At 31.3% G+C, this 15,489-nt stretch overlaps 1 protein-coding gene across 3 annotated transcripts in view; it reads right to left on the reverse strand.

Moving 5' to 3' along the window:
- Window positions 1-4,241: 4,241 nt before the first annotated feature.
- LOC143056628 (uncharacterized) overlaps window positions 4,242-15,489 on the reverse strand; it is a 35,001-nt gene continuing 23,753 nt past the window's right edge. For all 3 annotated transcript variants that reach the window (XM_076229784.1, XM_076229783.1, XM_076229785.1), the window contains 11 exons: window positions 15,246-15,357; window positions 14,688-14,769; window positions 13,965-14,020; window positions 12,656-12,747; window positions 11,711-11,799; window positions 11,356-11,429; window positions 9,754-10,315; window positions 9,134-9,252; window positions 8,508-8,627; window positions 7,309-7,560; window positions 4,242-6,874 (listed from right to left, as the gene is read on the reverse strand). In XM_076229784.1, coding sequence (XP_076085899.1) covers window positions 5,957-6,874; window positions 7,309-7,560; window positions 8,508-8,627; window positions 9,134-9,252; window positions 9,754-10,315; window positions 11,356-11,429; window positions 11,711-11,799; window positions 12,656-12,747; window positions 13,965-14,020; window positions 14,688-14,769; window positions 15,246-15,357 — 2,476 coding nt within the window. In that variant the 3' untranslated portion in view covers window positions 4,242-5,956. The remainder of the gene's footprint in view (window positions 6,875-7,308; window positions 7,561-8,507; window positions 8,628-9,133; window positions 9,253-9,753; window positions 10,316-11,355; window positions 11,430-11,710; window positions 11,800-12,655; window positions 12,748-13,964; window positions 14,021-14,687; window positions 14,770-15,245; window positions 15,358-15,489) is intronic.

A 15,489-nucleotide genomic window follows, 5' to 3' on the forward strand; every position in this document is an offset into this window, starting at 1 on the left:
TAATGAATAACAAAAAGCATCAGGTCTAAAATTCAATACGTCAAAAACGCGCCTCGTCCACACAAGACTCACCAGTGACACCCAGATATAAAAGATCGAAAGCGAAAAAGGGGAACAAAGTTATACAGCACTGAAGATCAAAAGTTGAAAAAGGCTGTGTCAAATACGGCTATATTTTTATGCTTGGGATAAGAACATCCTTATTATTTAGAACAATTAATGCTATTACAAACAGTAAATTTTATCAAATGAATATAACAGATATACATAATGAAACTGAAGTATTAACTCATTACAGAAAACAAACACGAATACATAATGCAAAGACCAACACAGAATAGACACACCCGACTCAGTCTAGTCATAAAATGTTATGTAAATTAAATACTAATAGATCCGCGTTATAAACTGTTATTTTCCGTTTAAGGAATAACTGTACTGTAGTTGAAGAGTTGCCAACGTCAATTGTAGATTTGACGGTCGCAAATGCAGTTTTACTGGCGACGCGTAGCGGAGACAGTAAAACGGAGATTTGCGACCGTCAAATCAAAATTGACGGTGGCAACTCTTCAACTACAGTACTGTTATTCCGATTCTAATGCATGACAAAAAGAAATAATACGATAAAACTTGAAAAAGGTCTAAATTTGACAAATAAAAAAAATCCGCGAAACTTCATGAATGATTTTGGCGCAAAGACGTTATGGCTAAACGTGACGTCATACAAATGAAAACTTACAAACTGGAGATTATTACGTTACCTGTACGATTCAAATTCGGATAAAATTACATTAACACGAATTCGAGGTAGGTGTTGTTTTATTTTCGATTATATAGTAGTAATCGAACATTTGTTGATTCAACAATTCAAAATGGCGTGTCCATCCTTAGTTACTCCTGGTCAACTGTGGATTTGACGGCAACTTTTGGCCAATGAAAAAAATTGTTTCATACAAATTGCATTAGAATTATATATATATTGTTTAATTTTATAACGTTCTGCGTCAAATTTGTTAGCTGACTAAGTGTTTGGATTTGGTTTTATTACATGTACAGACTGGAATCATTATCCATAGGGTCTTCTATACTTTTCATTTGAAACATGAGAAAGCTTACTTTTATTGCGACTGCAAATCTTGAAGATTTTAACCGCCATGTTTTTGGGGTTAATATCTTTATTCTTTTATATCAAAGACACTTAAATTTTCGTCGTCTTGTGTTTTAAGCTTTTATTACCTCTTCGATCAATGAAATGGGGTTAATAAAGAAGACTTTAGTTTTTTCGTTTGTTCTTATAACTGCTTAATTGGCAATCATACCACATAAATTTTTTTTTTTTATATATATAGCAAGAGCATAAATGGTTTCACAGTAATAGCGTTCATGTTCACTTGCATATATATCTACATAGTTAACATGGGTTTTGTTTTATAAGTTCTTCTTGTCCAATGGTGTTTTAGCACTGGCAGTATTTAAATAGGTCGTATAGAAAGTAAGTTACCAGTTGATGTATTTTTGAAATTTTAACTTCTTTCAAAGATGCTTAAAGTTGACCAATAAATGTTTTGTATTTTAGAATTGGTTTAACCTAATAACGTTTGTCTGAAAGAGAAGAAAAACTTTGTCATGAACGCAGTAGTTATAGAATCATATTCAAAACTGTGATCATTGATTGACGACCTTAAAGTATCCCATTGACTGGGGCAGATTATGTGAACGTTTGTCTGTAACGACCGCTGCTCACTATGTACTCATTAGAGACACTTAAACTGTGGGGTCACAAAAGGTTCCCAACACCTAAATAAAGAAATTAAAAAAACTAATCAGGCATAACACGATGTTTTGATTTATTTGCAGTAATATAAATCAAAACATAAAAGTTATTCCTGATTTATTTTTCGAATTATTTTAATATTAAAGGCGTTAAGAACCTTTGGTGACCCCACAGTTTAAATTCTATAATAAGTAAGTAGTAAGCAGTTGTCGTTACAGACGCACGTTCACCTAATCTGTCCCAGTCAATGGAATAATTTAAGGTCGTCAATCAATGGCCACAGCTACACTGTTTTGAATATGATTCTAAATACTGGAATACAATTGTCTTCCATTACATTGAATTTGCATTTAATTTCATTTCATTTGAAAACAACAACACATACATAATACTTGCTAAAGACAAACTTTCAACACACGAAAGAAACAGCTGTGAAATATTGACCTGTAGAAACAGCAAATAAGATCCATAATGTCTAAAACAAAATTTGTATTAGTAAATCAAAGATACTGGTAGTTTTCATGACAATAATGGGAATTGATTCCCTTAATAAACCCTAAATGATTGATCTGCCTTTCCATGAATGTTTTATCTATCCTAAATGTGCAAACTGTGTCGAGCATGCATTTGTACAAAGGTTGCACTTGTCATTTTACATTATTCTTCAAACATCGAAATCATGTATATTTGAAATGAATTTAACTAGACAAAATAAACGACCAAATATCAATCCATCCTCATACAAGATGAATTGTATCCGTTTTTGTGTGTGTGTTTTTTTGTTTTAGAGATTTTCATTTTGGTAATAGTGATTGATTGGGGGCAACATCCATGCTTGAAAATTTTAATAAAGTCGAACATTTATATATGTATAAATCATTGTCGATTCATTACTTTTTGGCTTTAAAATTTTATATATCAATTACGATTTTGTTATGGTCATCGATGGATATAAACATCAAGAAATTACTACAAGGAACTTCATCTACTTATGAGGTATTAAGGAAAATATCGTGTTTTTTTTGTAGCCTATTGAGAGAATATCAAAGTAATTCCTCCTATATATAACTATCACCATAGACAGTTACATTTCTTACAGCGTATAACATATATATTCATGTATGATATTTGTATTAATATTGTATATTGTGGAGAGATTTGACGAAAGATTGTGACAGTATTTGTCAGATTTCTTTTCATGAAATAGTACATAATGTTTTTGATCTTCAATGCACAGAACATCTAACACATTATTCTACTTAAACTGCCACTATGTCAGTCTTAACCGAGAAAATTGTTGAAAACCAACGAAATTTAAAGTTCTATTATCATTACAAAGTATTGTTATTATTAAATCTGTAGTGAGGTGTGAGCTATTCCTCCATGTTGAAGGTCCAATTGAATTTCGCACATTTCCAAGTGTTCGGTTCCCTAAATAATTTCATTTTCATTGGGACATTGAATTTCGTAAAAATGGACATGGCTGGTGAAAACCTTTAACATATTTTTTTACCAGACCACTCGGCCACCAAAGCCAAATTCGCTTTCTCTATATTCAAGCATCAATCAAGTTAAAGTATCTTCAGTAAACGATATTCTAGCGAAAAACCTCAATCTGAACTACTAATATAGTTCGTATGACTTTTAAGTGGAAGAGTGTTTAGTCGATTCATTGTTAGATAATATCTGTCTATTATGTACAAATACAAACAATAGGCTTCTAAACCCATATGTTTAATATGCTTGATAGTTAGAAGCAACTGTAGTTGATGATGGATAAAATGAAGCAAAAAGTATTTCAAAACGGTTGAACCAAAAAAACGTTAAAACACATGACCAATATACAGAGGACAACCGATTGAGCAACTCCCCAATAATTTCAAGCACCACAAATGACGACAGTTTAGTTTCTGTTATCAAAATATATTGATGAGCAAGAGTTTTTATATCAGACAACCTTAAATTGGTAGTTTGTCTCTTGTCTAACCCAAAAAAATCACAAAATTTATAAAAAAGAAAAAATGCAATGGTTGTTGTGTGTTGGTATGATTCATAAACGTTTCATGTTTCTCGTTTTGCAAATAGCTTAAACCAATAGTTTTCATGTTTGAATTGTTTTACACTAGTAATATTCGGGCCCTCTATATCTATTGTTGCAAGGGCTTTGTGTTGAAGGTTGTACTTTCAACTATAATTGCTAACGTTTTATACATTGTGGCTTTGATGGAGAGATGTCTCATTGGCACTCCTACCACATCTTCTTATTTGTATTGAACAACTCCCAACAAAAAATGGTGGTGTACTCAGTAAGGTTTATAGTTCGTGTTGCACTAGTGACACAAGCTGAGTTTCTATTGTCAAATTATGTAGTTTAGTAAAATCAAATGATTTTATATCAATGGTAAATTGTTGGTTGGTAACTTTGTTACCCACAGAAATTCCAAAATTTATAAAAAAAAGGAAACAATTCCATGAAAATAATTTATTTTCAGTATTTGAAACATTTTAATACATGTAACAACATATAAATACATTTTATTTACTTACAAATAATAAACTTCATGAATAAATGTAACTTTATCACAATATTGTAAGAAAAAGATTTTTGTCTCATGCTGTCTGCATTACAGATATAACTATGAACCAGCAAAATCTGTTTATTTACACAAATGAAAGGTAATGATATCATGAATACTCTCAATATTTTCACCATTTATTTTTAATCTAATATCATCAAAACAAATGATTAACCTTTATAATTAGTTTCGAGGTTTTTGTTTTAAACAAAAGTCCAGAGCACATGAGACATATTGCACAAATCCATTGATATATCCTAAAACATATTCAATACTGTTATAAAATGAACATATATTGGGTAAATGATGTATATTTAAAAATAAATCTATCAATGAAAGCCTTACACATTTTCTTATAAATGTTAGATTGTCACAACGGTCATCTCCACTAAAGCCTCCAATTCTTCGTTATTTTTCAATGTATGCATCAACTATTAGTTAGGCTTAAGATGGAAAACAAAGTACAGTAGTTCCCTATTCTATTCTTGAAGTCCATTGTCAAAAATAAATTCATATTAAAGAGGATATTTTACTTGAAAACTTTTGAAAACCTGATAGTAAATTGTTAGTTAAAACAATAAAATGTGTGATAGAACATGTAGAATGCATCAAGAGCATGTTAACTACTAGCCATGCTAGTACTGTTTGTTTGTTATTCAATGGGAACAAATTTTAAAAATATCCATGATTTCTATTGAATATTCATTGCCCCATTTTCACTGACATTCATGATAAAAAGGCAATAAATCTGTATGAAAACATAAACTCACATACATACACAATTATTCGAACATATTCACATATATCATGTATATACACAATTATTCAACATATTCACACATACACACATCTGCACACTTACTCTCTTCTCATAGAACAACAGTAATACACAATAATTACACAATGTGTATATAAATTTTACATTAAACCTTTACAACTTGATTGCCAGAAAGTCAGTCATGACTGATGTTGTCAATGCTTTTACATGATAAAACAATATCCCAGTTCTCAATTAAAGGGGGGTGGGTTTGACATGTTTACTGCATTTAACGTTTGCAAACTTCAGTCATATCTCTGATTGAAATAATTCACAGTGTATTGTTTTATTTTATTTCTTACAGAAAAGACTTTTTTCTTTAATTGACCAATTGAATGTTAAAGTCTCAAAACCTATATAATTAAACAAAATTCACCTGTCATTTAAATTGTTACTGTGCATGTAAATGGTTCAACATTAAACTGTTAACAACAAGGAAGTGGTTTTCTCATTTTCTTTATCTAAGCAATTCACTCTTATTACTGGCTTAGATGCATGCATGGTTTTAAGTAATTCCGCTCGCATTTGTAAGGTATCAATGCAACCCTATTCTGTTTGGGACTTCTTTCCTTACCAGAAGTGATCTCATGATGTTTACGAACACCATATAATCATTTACAATAAACCAACTTTAAGTTCTTTTTATGAATAAGATTACCCAAGGATAATTGGTGTAAATGACTTAATTCAACAATATCATGAGCATTGGGACATTGGAAATGTTCGAAAATGCGTAATGGTGAAAGTCGTCTATGAAACAGACAAGAAACAATGGCTGTTTCAAAATGTTTAGTCCACTGCATCCATAATATCACATAAGTCCTCCATATCAGGTGAATCCCTGATTGGATGCTCTGACGAGTAAGCTTCTGACGTGTCTTGTGGGAACAAAGGCTGCATGAACAAACTCTCAAAAAAGTTCTCGTTCATTTTTTTCATATTTTGTTCCTTAGTACAATTTGAGCATTTAGTATTTGAAGACATTTCTCCCAGAGATTCACAAAATCGACACGAAATTTTCTGTTCTTCAGTTTTTAAGTCTTCTAACAGATAAGACAGTTGGTTTTGAACCACGGCCGATTGGTTCATTTCATTCAATCTGTTCAAATCATCTAAAAGTACATCATTCCTATTGTTTTTTAAAGTATACTCCATCGCTATTCGATCATTCATATTAGCCTCTTTAATCCAGAAGCCTTTTTTGGAATGTTTAAACTGAGTTGGATTCTTAACAAAGAATTGGTCAAATTGATGGGCCAGATTGTGAGTCTGGTTCCCGTCATTCTCCGATTCAGAGTCCTTGTTTCCCTCCGATAACTTTGAAGATTGTGTATCTGATTCTTTCATTGAACTTCCTTTATCATCAGTACTCCTCGAATCACTGGGTGTTAGATCACTGGACTTTGAGCTTTGTGACTCCATGTCAATAGAACTGTCATTATAACCAGACTTCTGCAGAGAATCACATTCTGACTCGCTCTTCTTTTCCTGCTCGTCCATTTCATCACCGACAAGAGAATTACATGTTTCTGAGAAACTTTTATCCTCGCCTGACTTAGTAATTGTTTCGTCTGTGGTTTTTGAATCAGAAAATGAGTTCAATGAGCACCTTAGTTTCTGACTGGCTAGAATTTCTCGTGAATCACTTGAACTATCGTCTTTAAACAGATCAGGGTCGATCATAAACAGGTAGTCAGCTTCTTCATCCTTAAGAAAATAAGGGACACTTTAGACACTCATATCTTTACCAAATAAATCAATCTCCATCCCTTCCTGATTTGTTTTTTTTTTTTCATAAAAGATACTTTAAATACTTGAATAGAGCATATTATTAGGCATTGATTTCAAATTGTTTTCATTCATAAATCTATTATAAAATATTAATTTTTTTTTTACTTTTAAGTACGCTAATAAATTGTATGTGACCTTGAAGCATACTTATAGGCTGTTGGTTTTCCTGTTTGAATTGTTTTACACAAGTTATTTTGGAGCCCTTTATAGCTTGCTGTTCGGTGTGAGCCAAGGCTTTGTGTTGAAGGCCTTGACCTTTAAAGGTTTACTTCTTGGTTATTTGTTCTGTTGGTTTGCTGTCTTATTGACATGTAAGCTACATCTTCTTTTATTCTTAACATTAAACTTACTTCTGTTGGTTCTTGATTTTTTTCTATATTTTCTTTTAATTCCTCCATTTGCTTTAGTAACCCATCAGATTGCTTTAATAGCTTTAATGCATCCCGGTCTTCTTTCATAATTCTGTTGAATTTCCGTCTTGGGACTGTATATCTCATTTGTATCCCCTCTACCCAGAGGACTCCAAACAGCCAAGGTGGGTCTGAGTGTCTCTTTCTCTGAGTGGCTGTAGCTGAAGCCTTAGATTCTTTTGCTCTAGCAATCTAAACAAACAAACAATCAATGAAGATACTAAATAAAGAACTGAAAAATAAATCTAAACAAATTTGTTCATTTTTATCTCAACTGATCACAAAACAAGAATGTGTCCATAGTACACGGATGCCCCACTCGCACTATCATTTTCTATGTTCAGTGGACCGTGAAATTGGGGTCAAACTTATAATTTGGAATTAGAATTACAAAAATCATATCATAGGGAACATGTGTACTAAGTTTCAAGTTGATGTAACTTTAACTTTATCAAAAACTACCTTGACCAAAAACTTTAACCTGAACTTTGCACTATCATTTTCTATGTTCAGTGGACCATGAAATTGGGGTCAAAACTATAATTTGGCATTAAAATTAGAAAGATCATATCATGGGGAACATGTGTACTAAGTTTCAAGTTGATTGGACTTCAACTTTTTCAAAAACTACCTTGACCAAAAACTTTAACCTGAAGCGAACGGACGCACAGACGGACGGACGAACGAACGGAGGCACAGACCAGAAAACATAATGCCCCTCTACTATAGTAGGTGGGGCATAAAAAGTGTATGTACCCTAAATAAAGTGATAGGTTAACAACTTGTGTTATAAAAGATATTTGGCAGTATTTACTGATTCTATTCACATTTTAACTTATAAGGTTATAAGGTGGCAAAGGTTGCTCATGGCAATCCTTTTTTTCTTTCTTTTTTATATAAATGCCTATTTTTTTTCTTCTTGATATTAATGCTTAATTTTTATTTCTTCTTCACATTAATGCTGAATTTTTTAATTCTTCTTCTCATTAATGCTAAATTTTATTTCTTCTTGATATAAATTTTTTTTTCTTCTTGATGTTAATGCTTATTTTTTTTCCTTCTTGATATCAATGCTTAATTTGTTTTTTCTTGATATTAATGTTAAATTTTATTTCTTCTTAATATTATTGCTTGCTTACCTCTTGGTTATTACTAAGCTCCAGAAGGTACATCAATGAAGAACTTGTGTTCTCTCCTGATGATGAGTCTGAGATAGACATTGCAGTGTTACCCTTGTCACCAGCCTGTGTGAATATCGCCTAAAAATAGACAGGTTTTACAATGATATAGAACTTTGATTAAATAAGTCATTCATTCATGTAATACTTAAGACCTTTTTTATAAGAGAAATGCTAAAAAGAGTAGTATAATAATGTACACTTTTATAAGTTTACAAATTAATGGAATTGTCTGTGTCTCAAAGAAAAGTAAAAATTCTTATATCAAACGTTTGCTTATTGAAAAAGAATAGAAAATTAATACTACATATTGGTTGTTTAACAAAAGTGAAAAATTGAGAATCTTGCACCAGAAATAGTGCAAGATTGTGAAATCTTAGCAACCTAAGTGTAAGTCGTCAATATGATATGATATGTGATGGGACTAGTATGTGAAGAGATGACAGGATGTCTAACATGGATCAGTAATGTGTTTGAATTGGATCGACAGTTTCCCAGGAAAAGATTTTTTTTTATGACAGATGGCAACATAAATCAAAGATTGCAAAACCTTTGGGGTTTTAGTGATTTGAGGGTGAAATATTTACCTTATGCTTGGTTGTGGCCACACCTCTGGTGTCTCCACCTGTCCATAAAGGCATGGGGTATGATAGAACAGTCATAGGCTGATAAAATCCTCCCATCACTTGTGGGTAAAATGATAAACCTGAAAAGAAAGGGTACACTTAATTAAAAAACATGATCACAATATACAGCATAAATCAGACAAAATGGCATACTGGTAAAATATACGAAACAATAAAATTGTCATGAAAAGAAATAATGTCTTGTGGGCACACGAGAAGCATCTTTTCTTTATAAACTAATTTTTACTTTTTCAATGGTCAAGTTATTTTGATTTAGTCAAGAAAGATAACTTTTGGGCAAAAAAATATTTAAATTCAGGGGGAGATAATATACCAATTCAACAGTCTTATGAAAAACAGGAAAATGACAATATTTATCTATCTCATTTCATCTTTAGTATATTTTGTAAATTTTATTGATCTCAATATCACTAAAGGTATCAATTTCTGTGTTTTGTATGTCAAAATTAAAGCCTCCTATATTATCAAATTAACATTGTTTAATTTAGCTTTTTAAATTCTGCAAGTAATTATGGCCTTTCGTTGCAGCCAATGTAATTTTAAATGTTTATTTAACTAACCTGATTGTGGATAGTACGGCCATTGTATGTTTCCTGGGTTGCCTTTAGTGATCGGAGGTTGTTGTGACAACTGGACAACCGGCATGGGTCCACCATGATACATTGCCCCTGTACCCTGTGGTGTCAAACCAATTCCATACATGTTAGAAAAGGCTATTTTTGGCGGTCCACCTGCTGGTTTCAATACTGGCCCGGTTGTGGTCATAGGGAAAGGTGGACACAACATATTGACATCCTCTGCTTTGAATGATTTAAATCTACGGGTTTCATCCAGATCGGTGGAATGTCCCCGTTTTAACCCCTGAGAAGATTCCTGTTGCACACTATATTTACTGGTCATGTTGAGTAAGACCAGATTGCTATCTTGTTTTGCCTGTTCTAAATACATCTTTTCCTGTTGCTTGGTATGTTCTTGGAGAGTCTCTTGTGTCAATGACATGAGAACATTAGCTTCCTGGATGGGTAAAAGATTGATCTGTGCTTCTCTACTGGTCTCTTCTCCTATCTCTTCTGTTTGACAAGAAGGACTAGGGACCATATCTTCTTTCTCAGATACAAGTACCTGCAAAAAACAAATTCTTATTTGACAAAGGTTCTTAAACTTAACTTCATAACTACTAACTTCTGAGCACCTTTGTTACTTAATTAGACACCACTTATTGTATAGGATGGTTAAACAAATAATTATCGTTTATTGTAACGTTCATACTGTAACTTCAGATATTATTGTGAGGTTTATTATTAATGCAAATTGGTGATTATTGCAATGACAAAAACTAACATTTTTATATCTGATACATATATCTGTTTGCTGATTTTCTTGAAATGGCATTAAATAATCTTACATTTTTGTCAATTCTTCAAAAAACGAAAAAATAAATGTACACAATAATTTCAGAATTTCTGTACATAATTATCAAATTGAGTTAGTTTACTTGATGTGCGATGATTTTCATATATTTTTGACTTAACATCATAAGCTAGTTGGACTTAAGATTGATTTGGCCTCTTAGATCCCTATTGATTATATAGCACATTATGTTTTCAAGAACATGTTCATTCTTGGCTATCCAGTCTCCATTTTATGACAATCATTGTATAACATGTATTATTGTATGACATGTATAAATGACATTTACACAAATCAAATTTTATTTTCAAAAAATCATTGTATAAATGACATTTATAAACATTAAATATGATTTTCAAACAATCATTCTATAACATGTATAAGAGATACTTGTGAATACAAGGTGTGAAATTCAAACAATAATTGAATATAAAAATGATACAAAAGTATTAAATTGTATGAACATTTAACTGGAACAAAGTGGGGCAAACATTCACACAAATAGGACAAATTTATATAGTTCTAAAAAGATCTAATCTAAAATAGATTATGGGTGTGAAAAGAAAAATCCAAAAAGGAAGTGGAATAAAACGAAGTGTGACAATTAAGGTGTGAACTTCAGACAACAATTGTTTAAAGGATATTTTTTCAATTAAGGTGCGTTATGAATAAATAAAATGGTCCTTCTAAAGGACATACAACCAGTGACTAATTTGAAAATACATCCAAAATTGTATGCATATAATATATACCTTGGTGCTGCTACAAAAACTAGGTGGTTTTGGATATGGAATGTCGACTCCAAAATCAGGTACTTCGTCAGAATCTGTAAAGGTAATAAACCATAATTATGATGATGATTATGAATGTGACTTACGAGACAAATGACATCAATAAAACATTTTTAAAAGCTTGTTAAATATCAAAGAGAACATCTTTTCAACATACCTTAATAATTTAATGACTCTAACAGATATTTTTCTACATTTGATATAATTTGTTGAAAAATTAAAATTAAACTGATCATTTAGATGATGCTTTTCTATATTGTACCAAAACCATAATATCGCTATTTTTTTTCACTACTAAATGATTATAAATACTAACCAATGGCATTACTGTCATCTGTATAACTGTCATTCCCGCTTCTTTTATCGGATGATGATGAATAGGTTTTGGGTTGGCTCATCAAAAATCTAAAAAAAAAAAATCTTATATTTCTAAAGTTTGGATAAAATGGTCTATATCACTTCTTATATTCAACTATACAGGTATGATAGTGTGTTTTAAAGCTTGGAAATTTTCACTTTTGCGGTAACACTTTACGATGCATTGTCACAGTTAACCAAACACAGGCAAGTCCTTTGTGATGTTGTTTGTATGAGAATCCTAATTAAACAAAATTAAACTTTATTTGAATCTTGAAAAACTTATCAAAATGAATCATTTCTTTATAAAACCTTGCAATGTGTTCAAATTTGATAAGGATACATAAAAGGAAACTGGAGTTATCATGATGATCAAGGCATGATAGTACTATAAAGGAAGTTTTTGTCTACTTAATTTTTTTGTGACTTGCAGTTTTCAATCCTTATGCAATGAAATCGCAACAGACAGCAGACTATATTGATCAATTTCAGACTAGTTTCTTCATCATGTATTAACTTTTTATAAAAGGCTATTACAGATTAAATTTTAGAAAATCTTTTTTATTCAGTTACAAAGAAAAATAATTTTTACCACAATCCTACATGGCATTTCAACAACAATTAAACAGGTGTACCAGGTGCCCTTTAATGTCAGTCACTTTACATTTTGACATTTACAATGCATTGGTCAGACAATTTACACTTATCTAAGTCGTTTCATACTTTCCTTCGAATTACGCTTATACAGTAGAGACAAATGCATTTTTGAATATTTCACAACCTTTTTACTTCTTTCATTCACAGTTTGTTTACTTTTGTCTTTCTTCAAATCAAATGGAAGTTATCATAGAGTTATGAATGACCTTTTGACAACAATGTTTGATGTTGTTTGTATATTACTAACCTTTTGATATTGTTTGTGTAGCTAAGTTGTTCGTAGGTTCCCGATAAATTGTCGTCCAATATCTCATTACACTGTTCATTTCGTGTGGCAGACTGTAAACAGAAAATCAGTTACGTCATAATTTATCAAATCTTTACATCATTGTTTATAAACTCAAATAAATAAATAAATATCAAATCATTTTGTTGATCATATTTATATCTATGGGATCACAATCTAATATAAAATGATACATTCTGCTCACCTTTTTAGACAATTGACTTAAAATGTAGTTGTTGCACAAAGCTTAATAAATTCTGTTTCTGAATAAAACGCAAGTGAAATTCTGCTAATTTATTTGACAATCAGCTGTAATAGTAACTTCTGTTCTGAACAAAACACAGGTAATTTGGACAATCAACTGATTAAATTCAGATTCTGAATAAAACACAGGTGAAATTCTGCTAATTATTTCAGTCTACAAACTTATTAGTTACTCAGTTTCTGGATAAAATGCAGGTGAAATCAGCTAATTCATTTAAACAATCAACTAATTAAATTCTATTTCTGAATAAAACGCAGGTGAAATTCTGCTAAATTATTTAGACAATCAACCAATTTAGTTCTGTTTCTGAATAAAATGCAGGTGAATTTCTGCTAAATTATTTTGACAAACAATCTTTTAATTAATAGTAACTTCTGCTAATTAATTCAGTCTTCTCAACTTCATTAGTTACTCAGTTTCTGGATAAAACGCAGGTGAAATTCTGCTAATTTATTTAAACAACCAACTAATTAAATCCTGTTTCTGACTAAAATGCAGGTGATTTTTTTCTTATTTTGACAATCAATTATATTAGTAACATCTGTTTCTGAATGAATCGCAGGTGAAATCCTTATAATTTATTCAGGTCTATCAACTTTATTAGCAGCTTCTTTTTCTGGATAAAACGCAGGTGAAATTCTGATCATTTACTTTGACATCACTTTAAACAATTGTGTGATTTTAATGACAAATTTTGACCACACCACTCTCCATTTAAATCTTTTTTTTTAATTTGGAAGTTTCAATTCATCATAAATGACGAAAGATTATGGATATATCTTCGGGGTTCATTCTGGTTTTTTTTTAGTGAAATTGCTGCATTTTTAATTTATCAATCAATTAGTCCCACTAAATTGACTATTTCCTGACCATTGGTTACTTTCATTTATTGTGTTTAAAATGAAACACAGGTTATTGTAAAAATCTTGCAGTTGTTTTATATCAAACATTGTATTTTTACCATGAAAATACTGCCAGAAAAATTTATGTTTTACAAATATTTACCTGTAATTTCTTCTTAGCTTCTTGGGTTCTGATTGAAATCTCCTCTGTGTCACCATCTGAAATTAATAATTTTAAAAATAAAATATTGATGAATTTATAAAAAGAATTAATAAGTCAATGCTGCCTACTGGTCAGCAAAATTAATTCAACCCCTTTTTTGATGTGAATGAAACTTGGTGTTTTTCTAACTGCTAAGAATAATAGAAATGTAAATTAGAAGTCACTGAAAACAACCTATTACAAAAATAAATTAACCTAACAGCTCAAACCCCACAATGATTTACCAGAACTTCAACTAACAGATGGAAAGGTTTCCTGTGTCATGTATTGTTTTTTGTTACAGCAGAATGCAATGAGTGTGTAGGTAAAGGTAGAATCTTTGGTTAGCTTGTTTGTTAACTGAACCTTGAAGTAATTATTAGGTAAGGTATACTACCCTCCTTTTGGAGTTTAGTCCTTTAGACAAATAGATTGGTTATCTGTTGGACTAGTCTACTCTTAAAGGAGGGTAGATTACTTAACCTAATATGACTTCACAATTCAGCTTACAAGCAAGCTAACCAAAGATATTACCTTTACCTACACACTCAATGCATTCTGCTGTAAGTGTTAGATTGTAATTGCTCTAACCATGAGTTGGACTAACAGATTGTTAAAGGTTCCCCATATGTACTTTGATCACATATAGTTTTTATTCAAGCACTTGATAGTTATTGCTCTCACCAGGAGTTGGACTAACAGAAACGTCTTCAGTTGGTTCTTCTACGATGTTTAGGGCCACAGTTCTAGCTTCATCTACTACAGGCTGAAAATACAAATTATTTCTATATACAATAACAATTAGTGTGTTTGTTACTACAGTAAAGGCAGTAAATGTGGCAAGGGTTTTAATTTTTTTTAGTAATATTATAAAGAAAAAACAACACTTGGAGTAAAATTTGTTCTCAAGAAAGATCAAGAACAAGATTGTTTCCTTAGTACACTGATGCCCCACTCACACTTTTATTTTTCTATGTTCAGTGGATCGTGTAATTGGGGTCAAAACTAATTTGGTATTAATATTATAAAAATTATATCACAGGGAAAATGTGTACTCAGTTTCAAGATGATTGGATTTCAACTTCATCAAAAACTACCATGACCAAAAACTTTAACCTAAAGGGGGACAGTATCATTTTTCGTAAAACATTTGCCACTAAGTTGGGCAATGAAAAAAACAAAGACCGGCTCACAAACAATAGTATACAAAACACAGGACTGATACTGTTAGAAATAACTCACCTGCAGTAACAATTTTCTGATTAATCTGAGATTTTTGTGATATTGCTCCGGTTCCTCTGCAATACATTCCTGACGGGGTGGTGGTGAAAAAACATCTATGTTTTGTGGTCCCCTGTTAAAAAACATTGATAATTTCATCTTGATGTCCAGTAAGTAAGTTCACAAATGTAAAGAAATAGTAAAAGTAAAATAGCAGTACAAAAATAATGAGAATGTTTTGAATAAGGAAAACAAATGGGCGTTG

This window comes from Mytilus galloprovincialis, chromosome 13 (genome assembly GCF_965363235.1).
Source record: "Mytilus galloprovincialis chromosome 13, xbMytGall1.hap1.1, whole genome shotgun sequence".
In the NCBI taxonomy this organism is placed as follows: domain Eukaryota; kingdom Metazoa; phylum Mollusca; class Bivalvia; order Mytilida; family Mytilidae; genus Mytilus; species Mytilus galloprovincialis.